Genomic DNA, 14,082 nt, shown 5'->3' with positions numbered 1-14,082 from the left:
TGCTTATCATTCTGGCTGCTTGATGGTTTATTTTCCAGGAAAGCTGCCAAAATGAGCTTTTAAATAATGTAAACCAGATTATGCCTCAATTCTTGAAACACTGCAGTGGTTTCCAGTTGTATGTCGGCCAAGTACAAGCTCTTCTATGTGGGATAGGAAGCCCTGTATGACCCAACCATGGCCTCATCTCAGCCTGTTCTCTGCATTTTGCCATAGGCAGAGCTGGCTGGTCTCCTTAGCTCTTTTTCTGCTTCGAGGGTCTTTGCCTCTCTTGCTCTTGCTAGAAAACTTCCACCCTACTCTGCAAGGGACTGAATTCTCTCATTCTTCAGGACTCCGTTTAAATATCTTTTACCAAGAGATGCTTTACCTACCACCACGCCCTTTCTCACCAGTTACTCTTTCCCATCAATACTACTAAGTTAGCACCCAATCCAAATCTGTAATATCATCTTCATAAGTTTGTTTACCTGTGCATTTTCCATGTACCCTGCCAGCTTGAGCTCCAAGACATCAAAGACCCTGCCTGTATACACTGCCCTGTGGTGTGCAGTGGAAATCTCTTGCATGAACTAGCAAAAATTCCTATGACGTTTTTGGTCAGAATTACTGCAGTTGCTCTTCTGAAGGATTGTTTATGTATTGAACTTCTGCATATTGAGTCATGTATTTTAAATTCCCTAGAAGGGCCTGTGATTTAAAGCCCTGATTCGGTAAAGCATATCATACTTCTCTTTGACATTATTTTACATTTTTCTAATGGTTTTTTTTGGAGTGAAGGACATCTTTTTGTAATAACAACATTTTAGTAGTTTTTTTTCTTAATTACAAAATTTAAAGTTTACTTGACTCAAGAGACTTTTAATTAGCCTTGGTATTTGAAACTCCAAGGGAAATTTTCTCTCTCTGCGTGTGTGTGTCTGTGTGTGTGTGTGTGTGTGTGTGTGTGTGTTTTAAAAATAAATTTTAAGCTGAAGTGTTGTCCTGTGGCCTGAAGTGTTTAGAGACTCTGAGACCTTGCCAATGATGCTTTCTCTTGTACAGAAGAGCAGGTGTGTTTTTGATAAATGAGGCTCTCTTGCTTCTGTTACCTATTTACTAAGTATAGAAAGAAAATTGCATACTGAATATCCCCTTAATGCTGTGATAAGGTTGCTGATTGAAACATCCGCATCAGGAAATGGAAAGCAAGCCTGGGACTCTCAAGGTGGTATGATTCCACCCTCAGATAACTCCAAAATGTTGTAATTACTGAAGGCTGTCTGGAATGTTCTGTTACCGAGGACCTGGCATTCAAGGGTACAGGAGAGAGTGACCTGAGGCCATTTCTAAGGTTATTTAAGGAGCAGGCTTTTCAGCGGTGGAAAGATTCCACAGAAAACCACAGATTGGTGAGGCATGCAGGGGCTTCCTGCCAGTTCCTTGGCCTGCAGATGGAGCCTTTTGGCCTTTTAGTAGGCAAGGATTTTGATCGGTATTCTTCAGAAATAGTTTGTCTTTAAATAATACAATTTTAATGAAAAATCATCTCAGAAAAACCTCACTTGAAAACATGCTTATAAAGTAATATTAAAAGGTCAAAGTTTAGGCCAGGCATGGTAGCTCATGCTTGTAATCCCAGCACTTTGGAAGACTGAGGTGGGCCGATCACCTGAGATCGGGAGTTCGAGACCAGCCTGACTAACATGGAGAAACCCTGTCTCTACTAAAAATACAAAAGTAGCTGGGCATGGTGACACATGCCTGTAATCCCAGCTACTTGGGAGGCTGAGGAAGGAGAATCACTTGATCCTGGGAGGCAGAGGTTACAGTCAGCCGAGATTGCGCAATTGCACTCCAGCCTGGGCAACAAGAGTGAAACTCTGTTTCAAAAAAAAAGGTCAGAGTTTATTTTAATGATACGTACTGAGGCTCTTAAGTTTTAATTTTATTAGAAGTGGACAGGATATTTTGGCAAAAGTGTTTTTAACCCTGGCTTCTTAATGGAGGGCATCTAGTTCTGCATCTTGACTGCGCTAAGAGAGTTGTTTCTAGAGTAACTTCTTAACTCACTAGACGTCTGGAACTAGAGATCATTTGTCTACAAGTTCTTGAAGCTTTTACATTGATTTCACACCGGCTTTAACTTTTCGTTTTCTCTCTATTTCTTCACCAGCACCACTCACAGTTTTCTTTTTGGAGCACTGGCTGAATTGCTGGACAATGCAAGGTAAGGTTTATCTCTGAACAAAGGTTACTGAGGGAATTTCATGACATAACTCTTGTCTAGTTACATGTGAAGAAAAAAAGATCATGTCATATTTTCCCATCTGGAATGTTTTGTGACTTGATTTCCCATAAAATCAAGGTATTCTAGAACAAGGATAGTTGAAAGAAAGAATTATTCACCTTTAATTAATTTTTATGTATGATCAAACTTGAAGTCTGTTTTTACGTTAATAACCATTTAATAGTACATATTCATTCAGTTTTTTTGCATTACATGTCAGCGTACACTTGTCTTGAGAATGTACACATGGATTTGGGCATTTATTGAAGTCTGTGTTGAATTTCATTGTATGGTTAAGAAAATAACTAACTGTTGATCTCCAACTATGTATCAGACATACACAAACACTTTGTATATGAGCATTATGTCATGCATCCTTAGGGCAACACGCTGAGATGGGAATTAATATCCTAGTTCCACATATGTGGAAATTGATCCACAGAGAGATTAGATGTTTTATTCAATGTAACATAATTTATATTTGGCAGAGCTAGCATTCAAATTTGGGCGATCTGTCTGCATGCAGAACCCCACTGCCACATTTTACTGTCTCCAATATAGATATTGATGATGAAGGAACCCCTTAAATAATTTAAGTTCTATTCAGTAGTTTATTTGTGGGGCCTTGCAAGGGTCTTTATTTATTTATTTAGTTAGTTAAATTGAATAGAGCACTTGACTTGATTTCTATTGGTATTCCGTATAATAGAAGACTTTTTCCTACCTTTTCCTGGGAAAGCGAAGTCCATCCAGGAAGCAGTATGCAGCTGTTGGATCAAGGATCTCAGTAGGAGCCTCCATTCCCTGCCATAGGTTGACAGCAATATTTTAGCTTTTTTGCATGTGTTCTTCATTTTTTGCTTTAGATGGGAGATGCGCCTATTGACAGTGTGACCACGAAGTGTAGTCAATGAACCAATCACCCAGAAATTCCTGCCTGGCACTGAGTAGAAAGTCATTATCTCCTCCTTTTAGGAGGCTCTCTCTCTGTTGAACTGATGGGATCATAAAAAGGGAGAGAAGAGGAGAAAAAGAATAAAGTCTGTTGTTCAGAGCCGTGAACTCAGCTTGGGAGGAGCTAATAAGGTGGGAGCCAAGAGAGATGAACACTTGTGATTAGTTTCCCTCAAGGAGCTTAGTGTTGTTACTGTTGCTTCTGCTCAAAGCTTGGAACCAGCAGGGTTCCTCCTGTGTCATTGGTCCTGCCTCCTACTGTATGGCCCACTTTCAGCAACTTGACATCTGCAAGTCTGAAAGAACACATTTGCTATTTTTGCAACTGTCTTTTCTCCTTTGAAGTTGTTTCTTTCATTCATTCAACAAAGAGGACAAGTAAAATCAGAATGTGGAAGAAATAGAACAATGGAACCAGTTCACCTAGTAGAGGGTGACTGGGTGATTAGGAAAGAAAGATCAACTTCAGACACGGGACTGAGAGAAATGTGATAATAAAGTGATCCTTAGAGCAGCATTTGTAGTCTGGCAGCCCCTTGACCAGGTCCAGCCTGTCTTATGTGTGTTTGGCTCATAGTGAAAGTTTGTATAGTGTTTATAAAGTAAAGGAAGGGAGGAAAAAGGAATTGTTTATAAGGTTTAAGATGCTGGAGATACCAAATAAAAAATTGGGCCCTCTGCCTTCCTTGAAAGATTAAGAGAAGTAGCAACCTCAAGACCACATTCCTCCGTGGGATCAGGGGCTGGAGGGGAGTAGCAGGTGCTCTCTTGGGACCAGCCCGTGCCTTCGGCTTTGCCCCATTTCCAGTTTTCCCCTATGGACAGCCTCAACCTTCAGTCTCTCTTTCTTCTTGGACATTTGAGTTTTCCACCACTGCTTAGATGCTAGTATTTGACATCAAAAGCAACTGTTTGACAGACTTGCTCAAGATACTAGTTGGTCTTATGAAGGAGAGCTTTAGGAAGTCCCCATGTTATTATAAGAAATTACTTTATATCATTGTATTTAATATTTTAATGATTTCCTGTAGTTTTAAAAATTAGCATGGAAAGATATTAAAAGAATATTGTAGAGAGAGGAGAAGAATATGTGCTGGTGTAGGAAGGATTTGTCAGGGCTCTCTTTCTAATACAGTAGCTCTTCCGAGAGGAAGCATCCTGGGCTAAAGAACAAAGATTACTACAAAATGTCTTAATATATGATAAAGGTGAGTTATTTTATGCCTTAATTCGTGGAAGTGCTGCATGAAAAAACTCTCTCTTTAAAAACTTTGATTTCAGCACAGTGGTGTTTATTAAGCATTTATTGTGTACGTGGTACTTTGGGTAATGCATGGTTATATAATGGAGATAGTGATACCTGTGTGTTATGGAACTATGGTAAGGATTAGAAGAGAGTTTTCACAAATAACATCATTCGGTGCTTACTTGACGCATAGGAGGTCCTCAAGAAATGGCAGTGGTAACTGCAGAATGTTGTATAGGGAGGGCTGAGAAGCAGCGATTGGCTAGAGGAAGAAGCTATGTGGGACTAGCTTCTAGGCTTGTGGAGCGAGTACAGTGTACCTACTCAGATTTGTTTGGGCTAGTTTTGGGTTCAGAGCTGATGGAAACTGAGAGAGACTCAGGTTTCCTCACCAGAGTTACGTGGTTGCTGCTGTTGCGCTGAACTTCGTGGTAGACTCGCTCCTTCCTTAACATACCTTCTTCCTCATCAGCGAAGACTTCCTTGCCTGTGCCTTCCTCCTTTCTCTCACATCCACTATATTGAAGCCACAGTCTTCCGGCCCCTTCTCCTTTCCTATTAAAAATTTTACTTTTGAAAGTAATTGTAAAATGCAAAAATAATACCTGCAAATTTTAGAAAATGGAGAAATTATTTTAAAAAAACTAATCTACATCAGTATACTCATCACCTAGAAGAGTGGTCAGCATCCTTTTCTGTAAAAGACTGGATGGTAAATATTTCACCTCTATGGGATATAGGGTCTCCTCAACTCTGCCGTGGTAGTGTGGAGGCAGCCTTAGGTACTATTAATGAATGGGCATGATTGTGTTCCAATAACACTTTATTTGCAAACAGTTGATGGGCCGTTTTGATCCATGGGCTATAGTTTTCCAAGTTCTAACATAGAGAAGACTCCTATTAACATTTGGATGTCTTTCTTTTTCATATATGTTCTTTAAAATGTCTTCTTACAGTGCCTAATAATTTGATTTTTCTTTTCTTGTTTTGAACTAAAATGTGAAAAAGATTCCATGACTTCTGGATTATTCGCCAGCCAGCTTTTTTAAAAAAATTATATCCATTTTGTTAGTTTTTTGTGTAATTTCTACTTAATTACATCTCTTTTTTCATGTGTCTGAGTGTCAGTCTTGAATATTCTCAAATTATGACTCAAATAATCACAGGTCTTATGACATAATAGCACAGTTGAACATTTTATAAATTGATTTTGAAGTAATTTAAGTGAATTTTTGTATTGTTTGATATCTGACAATAAATAGATTATACCTCATGTAAGCAGTTCATTTCATTTAAAGCACTAATATTTTCATATTGTTTCCAGAGATGCAGGGGCTGCAAGACTTGATGTCTTTTCAGGTGAGCAGATTTTCTTTCTTCTTTTGTTTTCTTCTAATGGAAAGCCATAGTTATTTTGCTTGTATTTTATTTCACGAAATAAAACTACGTTCTATAGAATTTCAATGTAATCGAAGTGCTTTGTGGGTACAGTGACCCTGTGGGTAGCCAGGGTGAGGAAAGTGTACTCTGAGAGACCGATTGTTTGTGTGCTAAAGGACCCATTTACAAAAGTAGATCTTTCAGAGTTTTGTGAATGTATCAGAGTGATTTGGAGCACTCAATTTACCTGCCATGAGAAATAGTTTTATTTTTAAAAGCGTATTAACTTACTGGCTTTTCATAATGAAGCATACATCATTCCCAGCTTACTAGTTTTAAAGTGTATAAGTGCATGTGCAGTACGAGGGCTAGAAAATCCAAACCAAACCTGTTTCTTTGCTGACTTTATTTGTAGTCATTAAATATTTATTGCTCTCATTAGTTATGTCATTAGACTATGATGCTAATGAAATTAGGTTCTGCGATCCAGCTCTGTGGGTAACACTAGCTAGAGAAATGCCCAGGTAGTCACGCTGCATTCCTGCCACGTACCTGTCCGCTCTTCTACGGTAGCGGCTGTTGGTCACAGGTGATAGGATACGGTCCGTGATCTAAATCCGTATCTCTGTTTAAAAAGCACCTCAGTTCACTGCGAGTTCCGAGCCAGAGGTGTGCTTATGCTTCATGAGAGAGGTAGTCATGGACCTCTTGAGGTGACTGGGGAAACAGTAAATGACACTCTTCATCTCCTTCTCCTCTCCAGGTCCTGAAAAACTTGAAAAATCAAAAAAGAGTCAGCCTTTATTGCTGATAAAGGTTAGGCTGGAGTATGTAGCTTAGTGTGAGAGCACATGGACTTGCAGAGCAGATCCCGGAATCACGTGGTCTCACTGGCCTAGTGGAGTAGGGCTTCCTCTGAAACTCCTCTGCCCTGGGACAAGGGATCAGGACTCATCCTATCCACAGGCAGCTCTCTCCAAGAGGAAAATACCGGGTCAGAACTGAGCCTCCCCAGTTTATTCTTCTCTAAATGACCAGTAGGTGAGTGAGCTCCCATCTACTGGGGAAAAGTGAGTGAAGGCACAGAATAGGGCCCCTCTAGTAAGAAAAAGTCATCTTCCCTTCCATATCCAATCATATCTAGTAAAATAGGATGAACACTCTGAAGGAAGAAATTATGCCTCATATTAAGGGGCTAGGGTTTGAAATATGGATGTGATTTTTGTCAGATACTCCAGGAAGAAAAGAATATTCCTGTCTAAATAATAATTATGAGAAAACAAATGAAGGTAGGCTAGTTCACAGATTCATTAACTTACTCAGTAATAATTTATTGTCTATTATTTAGGGTGCTGGGGATAGTGCACTCAGCGAAATGTTGAGGTCTGTGTTCCCCTGGAACATGTATTCTAATGGGGAGAGAGAGACAATACAGAAATGAACGAATACGTAATATACCAGGCAATGACAAGGGCCAAAAGGGAAAACAATAAAGCAGGATAAGAGAACAGAGAGTGATGGAAGGGTATACAGTTTTTCATATGGTCGTCTCAGAAGGTTTCCTTAAATAGCTCACATACCAGCAAAGACCTGAATGATGTAAGGGAGGGAGCCACACAGATTCCTCGAGAAAAAGCACTTGGCGAACAATGCTGAGGCTCGGTTGGTTCACGCTAAGTGTCAGAACCAAATGAACGAGCATCTTTAGTACCTTTCTAAGATGATTCTGCAGTCAGTGGACCACTGAAGAACTTGGAGCAGTGTCGGTTTTCTGAGTAGACATGTGCTCTTCTCTTTTTTTAAAGAAAAATACTCATTCCAGAAATACCTTACAAGATAGTCTGGAGAAGGATGAAAGCAAGGATAGAGGGAGGTATGGCTGTGGGAGTTACCTAGGCAAGATTTCATGAGAATTAGCATAGAGCGATAGTACTGGAAATGGAGGAGGAGGAGGAACAGATGTCAGCTGCATTTCATGCAGAGCACATGCACAGTTGATGGAGGGTTCAGAAGACTTATCCATAGTCACAAAATACAACAGATGTCACCAGAATCCACATATTCTATTCTTTGGGGTTTGTAACTGGACACCAGCAGGGAATGATTATTTCACCCTACTTTCCCTAAATACTCGGTGTCATCATAAACAAACAAAATAAGATCTTGACCAATTTGAGATAAAAGTGGCACTTTTTTTTTTTTTTTTTTTGAGATGGAGTTTCACTCTGTTGCCCAGGCTGGAGTACAGTGGCACCATCTCGGCTCACTGCAACCTCTGCTTCCCAGGTGCAAGCAACTCTCCTGCTTCAGCCTTTCGAGGCATGCACCACCACGCCTGGCTAATTTTTGTATTTTTATTAGTGACTGAGTTTCACTGTGTTGGCCAGTCTGGTCTGGAACTCCTGACCTCCATCGATCATCCGCCCACCTCGGCCTCCCAAAGTGCTGGGATTACAGGCGTGAGCCGCCACGCCTGGCTGACATTTGTTTCTTTTTGTGTTTATGAATATATTGTGAAAAACTGAACTTAGTTCAGTTTGGTTTAAAATTACCTAATCTTAGTTTAGGGACATGGGAGAACCTGGAAACCATCATTCTCAGCAAACTGACACAAGAGCAGAAAATCAAACACTGCATGTTCTCATTCATAGGTAGGTGTTGAACAATGAGAACACATGGACACAAGGAGGGGAGCATCACATGCTGGGGTCTGTCGATGGGAAATAGGGGAGGGACAGCAGGGGGTGGGGAGTTGGGGAGAGATAGCATGGGAAGAAATGCCAGATATAGGTGATGGGGAGGAAGGCAGCAAATTACCCTGCCATGTGTGTACCTATGCGACAGTCTTGCATGTTCTTCACATGTACCCCCAAACCTAAAATGCAATAAAAAAATAAAAATAAAAAATAAAACCCAAGGGTGGTGACCAGATGCCAACATATTAAAGTACCATTTCCAACAACGGATTAAAAAAAGAAATCTTGGTACAATTATTATGTGTCAATTAAAGTAAAACTTGAGAAAACATGTACCCGTTGATCATTAAATGCAAAGTGTTTCCACTCAGACTCCCCAAAGAAAGGAGACTGTGGTACAGTGTTGAAAAAGGGCCACTTATACCTGTGATCCTGGATAGTCCTCTTCCACATTTACTCTGGGCTTGGCCATGTGACTTGCTTTGGTCAATGGGACATTGGTAAGAATGACACAAATGAAGGCCCGGAAAGCACTTGCATGTTGAGGCTTGCCTTTTCTAAGCTGTCAACATGAGAATAAGCCTGGGCTAGGCTGGTGGAGACGTGGTTCAGTCACTTCTGCCCTCTCTCCAACTGCCAGCACCAAACACTTTACATGTGAGTGATTCCACCAGGTGAACCAGCTTTGGGCCAATCCACCAGCTGGCTGAAAAAGGATACATGAGCCCCGGCAAGCCCAAAGGAAAAACAAGCCAGCTGAGCCCAGCCCAAATTGCCAACTGACAGAATCACCACCTAATAAATTATTATTGATCTAAAAAAATTACCTAATCATGTTAAAATATTTTTTATTGAGGCAAGCCATCATATGACTATCAATCTAGCCCAAAATCCTTATGCATCAATACATAGAATTCGTCTCGAGATACAAAGTTCATTTAGGATTGGACCATTTTACAATCTATTTACTGTGGCCTTGAACTACTGTCAATCTTAAATTTCTGTCTAGTAATTTGAAGGCTGTAACATACACATGAAATATGTCTCACCATGGCGTTTTATATGTTCGTGGTATTAGTTCCAGGAAACATGGATATGCATTCAGTACCTATATTTTAGTGCTTACTAAATGCCAGGCACCAGGCTAGGTGGTGGGTTTACACTCTTAAGGGACGGACAGTCTAGTGTGGAGCCCATGAGAAATGTAGTGGGTAGCTGTACTTTGGTGGGTACAGGGCCTGTAGCTTTCCTCATATCTCTGAGGTAACTGTGTTCCAAAAACGTGTAGGAGCCACTGAAAGACAAATAGATACATGAACAGGTATTTTAATACACTACAAAGGGGATATTAATTATGGGCACTAAGGACATGGAAGGATTAGAAAACACTTGCTAAAAGAAGTCTTATATGAACTAATTGAAAGAGAAAATAGGCATTCGTCTGGTGAGTGAAGCATGGAAAGGATGGAAGGGCATTACGTACAGCAACTGGAATATGGAGAGAATGTAGAAAAAAATGTTGGAGACGTTAAAGATTCATTCAAGGGGAGTATTTGTGCGGGAGTGGAACGTGGCAGCATGGGCAGGTGAGGGGAGGACAAGAGATGGGCTTGGAGAATTTTCCAGAGGGCCAGGTCATGGAGGGCAAACAAGATTTGTTAGGTGGTTGGATTTTATCCTGAGAGCAGTGGGAAGCTGTGGAGAGGTTTTAAACAGGAGAGCAGTGAAATGCATAACTGATAGAGGACTAGATGCACCCTTTGACTGTAGGGAAGCAAGAAGTTAGGGAGCTGTTGTGATCCAGAAGAGAGATGATGGTTTCCTGAAATAAGACAGTATACTGGGGAAAGGGAAAATTTAAACAGGAGAGTCATTAAGGCAGTGAAATTGAGAGGGCTAGATAGTCGCCCGTGTGTGGGCTGAGGAGATGGAGAATGTAATGGTGATCCTGAGGTTTTGACTTGGATGACTGAAGCCAAGGGGCAGGGTGATGCCATTTATTGAACAGGAAACGAGGAGGAGAAAGTCTAATGTGGGAGGAGGTGTTTGATTGTATTGGACGTGCATAATTAACAGATGATAAAACATACCTGAAATTCATAGTGTTAAGGAATTGAAATAAGACCAGCTTTCAGAGTGGATAATGGGGAGTATTAAATTTTGAGGCTATTCTTGTTTGTCTTTAATTCCTAATATGGATTTACAAAAAAGGGAGGTACTGTAGTATATGTCTGCTAGGAATCTTGGGTCTCTCCCAGCCATTTACCAAAGGAATATTATTCTCTCTGCAAGCTCCTTCCATGAGAAACGTATACCAAGAAGTGCAAACTCAGCTGTGGCTACTATGCAAAGCTGCCCAAGGCTGAACCTGGTTTTGCATTAGGTGGTTCCCAATCCTGGATGAACATTAGAATAAATGAGGGGGATTTTAGAAGAAAATGCCAGTTTCGGAACCCTATCCAAGATCAGTTACGTTAGAGTATCTCTAGTTGATTTCAATGTGCAACCAAGATTGAGCGTTACTGCCTTTATGCAGAGAGCTCAACAGAGTTGGAGTTCCCTCATGGAACAGTGAAGAAATGTCAGCCCTAGAGGGAGGACTGAACAGAAAAAAATAACTAAAAGGCCGGGGGGAGGGATGTCCTGGCATAGAAGTTAAGGTAAGCAGAGGACTAGGCAGAGAGAAGGAACTGGGAAAATGAAATGGTAGGTCAGATCCTAAAAGTTTACAAAGAAGTAAATTAGAGGAGGGGGGATCAGAAGTGGGCACATGACCATGAAATTATAAATCCAGAAAGACTGAGTATGTTTTATAAGTATGTATTCATGTGCTCTCTTGAAACTTACTTACTTTTTAAAATATCAAAAGATCAATTCTAGGTGACTTTTTTTTTTTTTTTTTTTTTGAGACAAGGTCTCTTTCTCTGTTGCCCAGGCTGGAGTGCAGTGGAATGGAGTTCATAGTTCGTAGCTCACTGAAAACTCGAAGTCCTGGACTCAAGTGATCTCCTTGCTCCAGCCTCCCAAGTAGCCAGGATTATAGGCATGTGCCACCATGCCTGGCTATTTTTTTATATTTAATTTTTAGTGGCCATAGAGTCTCACTGTATTGGCCAGGCTGGTCTTGAATTCCGGGCGTCAAAGCCATTCTCCCTACTTGGCCTCCCAAAGTGCTAGGATTACAGGCATGAACTCCCACGTCTAGTCTCTAGGTGACTTTTGAACAGAGAGGTTGACTTAATAAATGTGCTGGAAAGAAAGCATTTCAGTGATGGCCTGAGGGTAAGGTGAGGGTGATAGGACATGGAAGGGGCCGAAGGGAGGGTTTACAAAGGGTCAGGAGGAAACATGTGAGGTGTGGATATATTCACTGCTGTGATTGTGCTTATGATTTCACACATGTATGGGTATATATATGTTAAAATTTGTCAAATTGTGTACTTTAAACGTGCAGTTTTTTGTGCATAAATTATTCCTGAATAACAGTTATTTAAAAGAGAGAAATGTGCTAGAACTCATATGTCCAACTGCTGAAATTATTATCAGGGCCAGTTTACAAACTGGGCACTAAAATTAGTCTCATTAGTTTTAGTTACACCTTTCACCTTGTTTATTTACTTATTTTAGAGACGAGGCCTTACTACCTTGGCCAGCCGGGTCTTGAACTGCTGGCCTCAAGTGATCGTCTTGCCTTAGCCTCCCAAAGTTCTGGGATTACAGGCATAGATCACCACACCCAGCCTACCTGCAACATTTTTGTAAACCAAAGATTAATATTATGTAATTTAATGATATCTTTAAATCATCGAAATTGATTTTAAATAACTTAACCATTTTCAAAAATCAAGAGGCAAATATTTGCTCTCATGAAGAAACAAATGGCTCTTACGGGAATTAACTGCTTAGAAGGGAACCTGATGGATTTAATAAGACTGGCCTAGATTTCTTTTATAATTATGCTTTGGTGGAAAGGCACAAAGATTGGTCAGTTTGAGAGAGGGGTCCTGGGGTCACTTCACCATTTACCTTTGTCCCTTCCCACAGAGAGGAAATGCCTGACGTTTAAAGGACTGGTCCAGTGCCAGAGCAGAATATATCCTGCGGTATACGTAATTTTTTCACATGTAGATGTTTTATCTTAATTTAAAGCCTCTATGTTCCATGATTGTTTTTCCCCTGCAGTTTCTTGTGAAGCTGTAGCCAAGACTCCACTCTGGGCTCCATCTTTGTGCCATAACTCTGTCACTGCGGCTGCATTGGAGGAAGATGAATAATTATTCTAGCAGCATGACATTCTGACTAACAAATTAAGCCCGATATTTATTAGTAATAACTGCTTTCTCTTACAGTGGATAATGAAAAACTGCAGGGCGGATTCATGTTGTGTTTCCTGGATGATGGATGTGGCATGAGCCCTGGTAAGTTAATTATCTAGATACCTAACTGGCTGTTAAATGAAACAGTCTGAAAACCTACAAATAAATAAAAATAAATTGAGCTATCTATTCAAAAACAGGTATGAAGCTATTAAGGAAAATGAGCCCCAAACTTGCTGTTGAACTTTTTAGGGTTAACTACCCCAGCTGGCAGAGTGAATTGATTGTGACCATCTAAACCAAGACAAAAAGTAAATGTATATAAATATTGTCAGAAAACTGAAAGGCACATGTTCCTGATTGTGAGAAACAAGCATCTGGGAATGAATGGAAGACAGTCGCTGAATGGACTCAGATTGTTTTTAGCTTGTACTTTAGGTATTGCTTGTGAGAGCCCCAGGAAGCTTCTTGTGCCTTTAGGCTATTTTTAATTTTGCTTAAGCTTGAGGTAGAGGTTTTTAGCCTTGTTTTTTCCTCTGCATTTTGAAAGATTTAGTTGCTTCAAATGAATGTTCCCATCACAATGAAAGCATCTACACTAGATCTGATGACTTACCTTTGTGTATTCAAGGTTAGCACAAAGCCAGCACATTATGGGTCCACAGTGTCTGTGTGCTGTGAAAGTGAAATGTTACTCCATCTGAGGGCATTGGGTTATTTTAGATATTGTATTCCTGAATTCTTTAAACACTGTGTGTTCTGCAAGCTGGGGTTTTTGACGACTAGATTTAAAAAATGATGAGAGAGTTCAGGTAATATGGAATGGTCATGGTCAGTTCTATAACCAAGGAAAGGATGCATCAATATGCTCTGATACTGATTTGCTGATAGAAGCTGAGAACTTGAAGTACGGCAAATGTCTTCTTTCAGCTCTGACGTTTCTTCTTGGTCTGGGTCGTTGAAGAGTGTTTATTAACAAGTTTAGATAGACTGTTTCACCAGTTTTGTTCTGACTTTGGGTAATTTTGATTTTTCCAGTTCATTTTGATTGAAGGTATTCTTGGTCTTTTAGTGTTTAAATGAGAAAGAAGAGTTCGTAACAACAACAACAACAAAAACCCATGCTGAAAAACGTAATTTTTTACTGCTAGCCTGAATATTAAGTTCATTTTTTTTAAGTTCCTAAGATAAATGAGAGAATATATGTGATGTCTTCTAAGG

At 40.2% G+C, this 14,082-nt stretch overlaps 1 protein-coding gene across 6 annotated transcripts in view; it reads left to right on the top strand.

Annotated features, from left to right (window-relative positions):
• MORC1 (MORC family CW-type zinc finger 1) overlaps positions 1-14,082 on the top strand; it is a 185,015-nt gene that overhangs the window by 2,827 nt on the left and 168,106 nt on the right. For all 6 annotated transcript variants that reach the window (XR_013526993.1, XM_078350178.1, XM_078350177.1 and 3 more), the window contains exons 2-4: positions 2,156-2,209; positions 5,794-5,828; positions 12,895-12,963. Coding sequence is in view for 5 of the 6 variants with exons in the window: in XM_078350178.1 (XP_078206304.1) it covers positions 2,156-2,209; positions 5,794-5,828; positions 12,895-12,963 (158 nt within the window). In the remaining variant the exon portion in view is untranslated. The remainder of the gene's footprint in view (positions 1-2,155; positions 2,210-5,793; positions 5,829-12,894; positions 12,964-14,082) is intronic.

Source organism: Callithrix jacchus, chromosome 15, assembly GCF_049354715.1.
Source record: "Callithrix jacchus isolate 240 chromosome 15, calJac240_pri, whole genome shotgun sequence".
NCBI classification, from domain to species: Eukaryota; Metazoa; Chordata; class Mammalia; order Primates; family Cebidae; genus Callithrix; species Callithrix jacchus.
The sequence above is the reverse complement of the archived record's forward strand: the minus strand, read 5'-3'. Positions and strand labels throughout refer to the sequence as shown.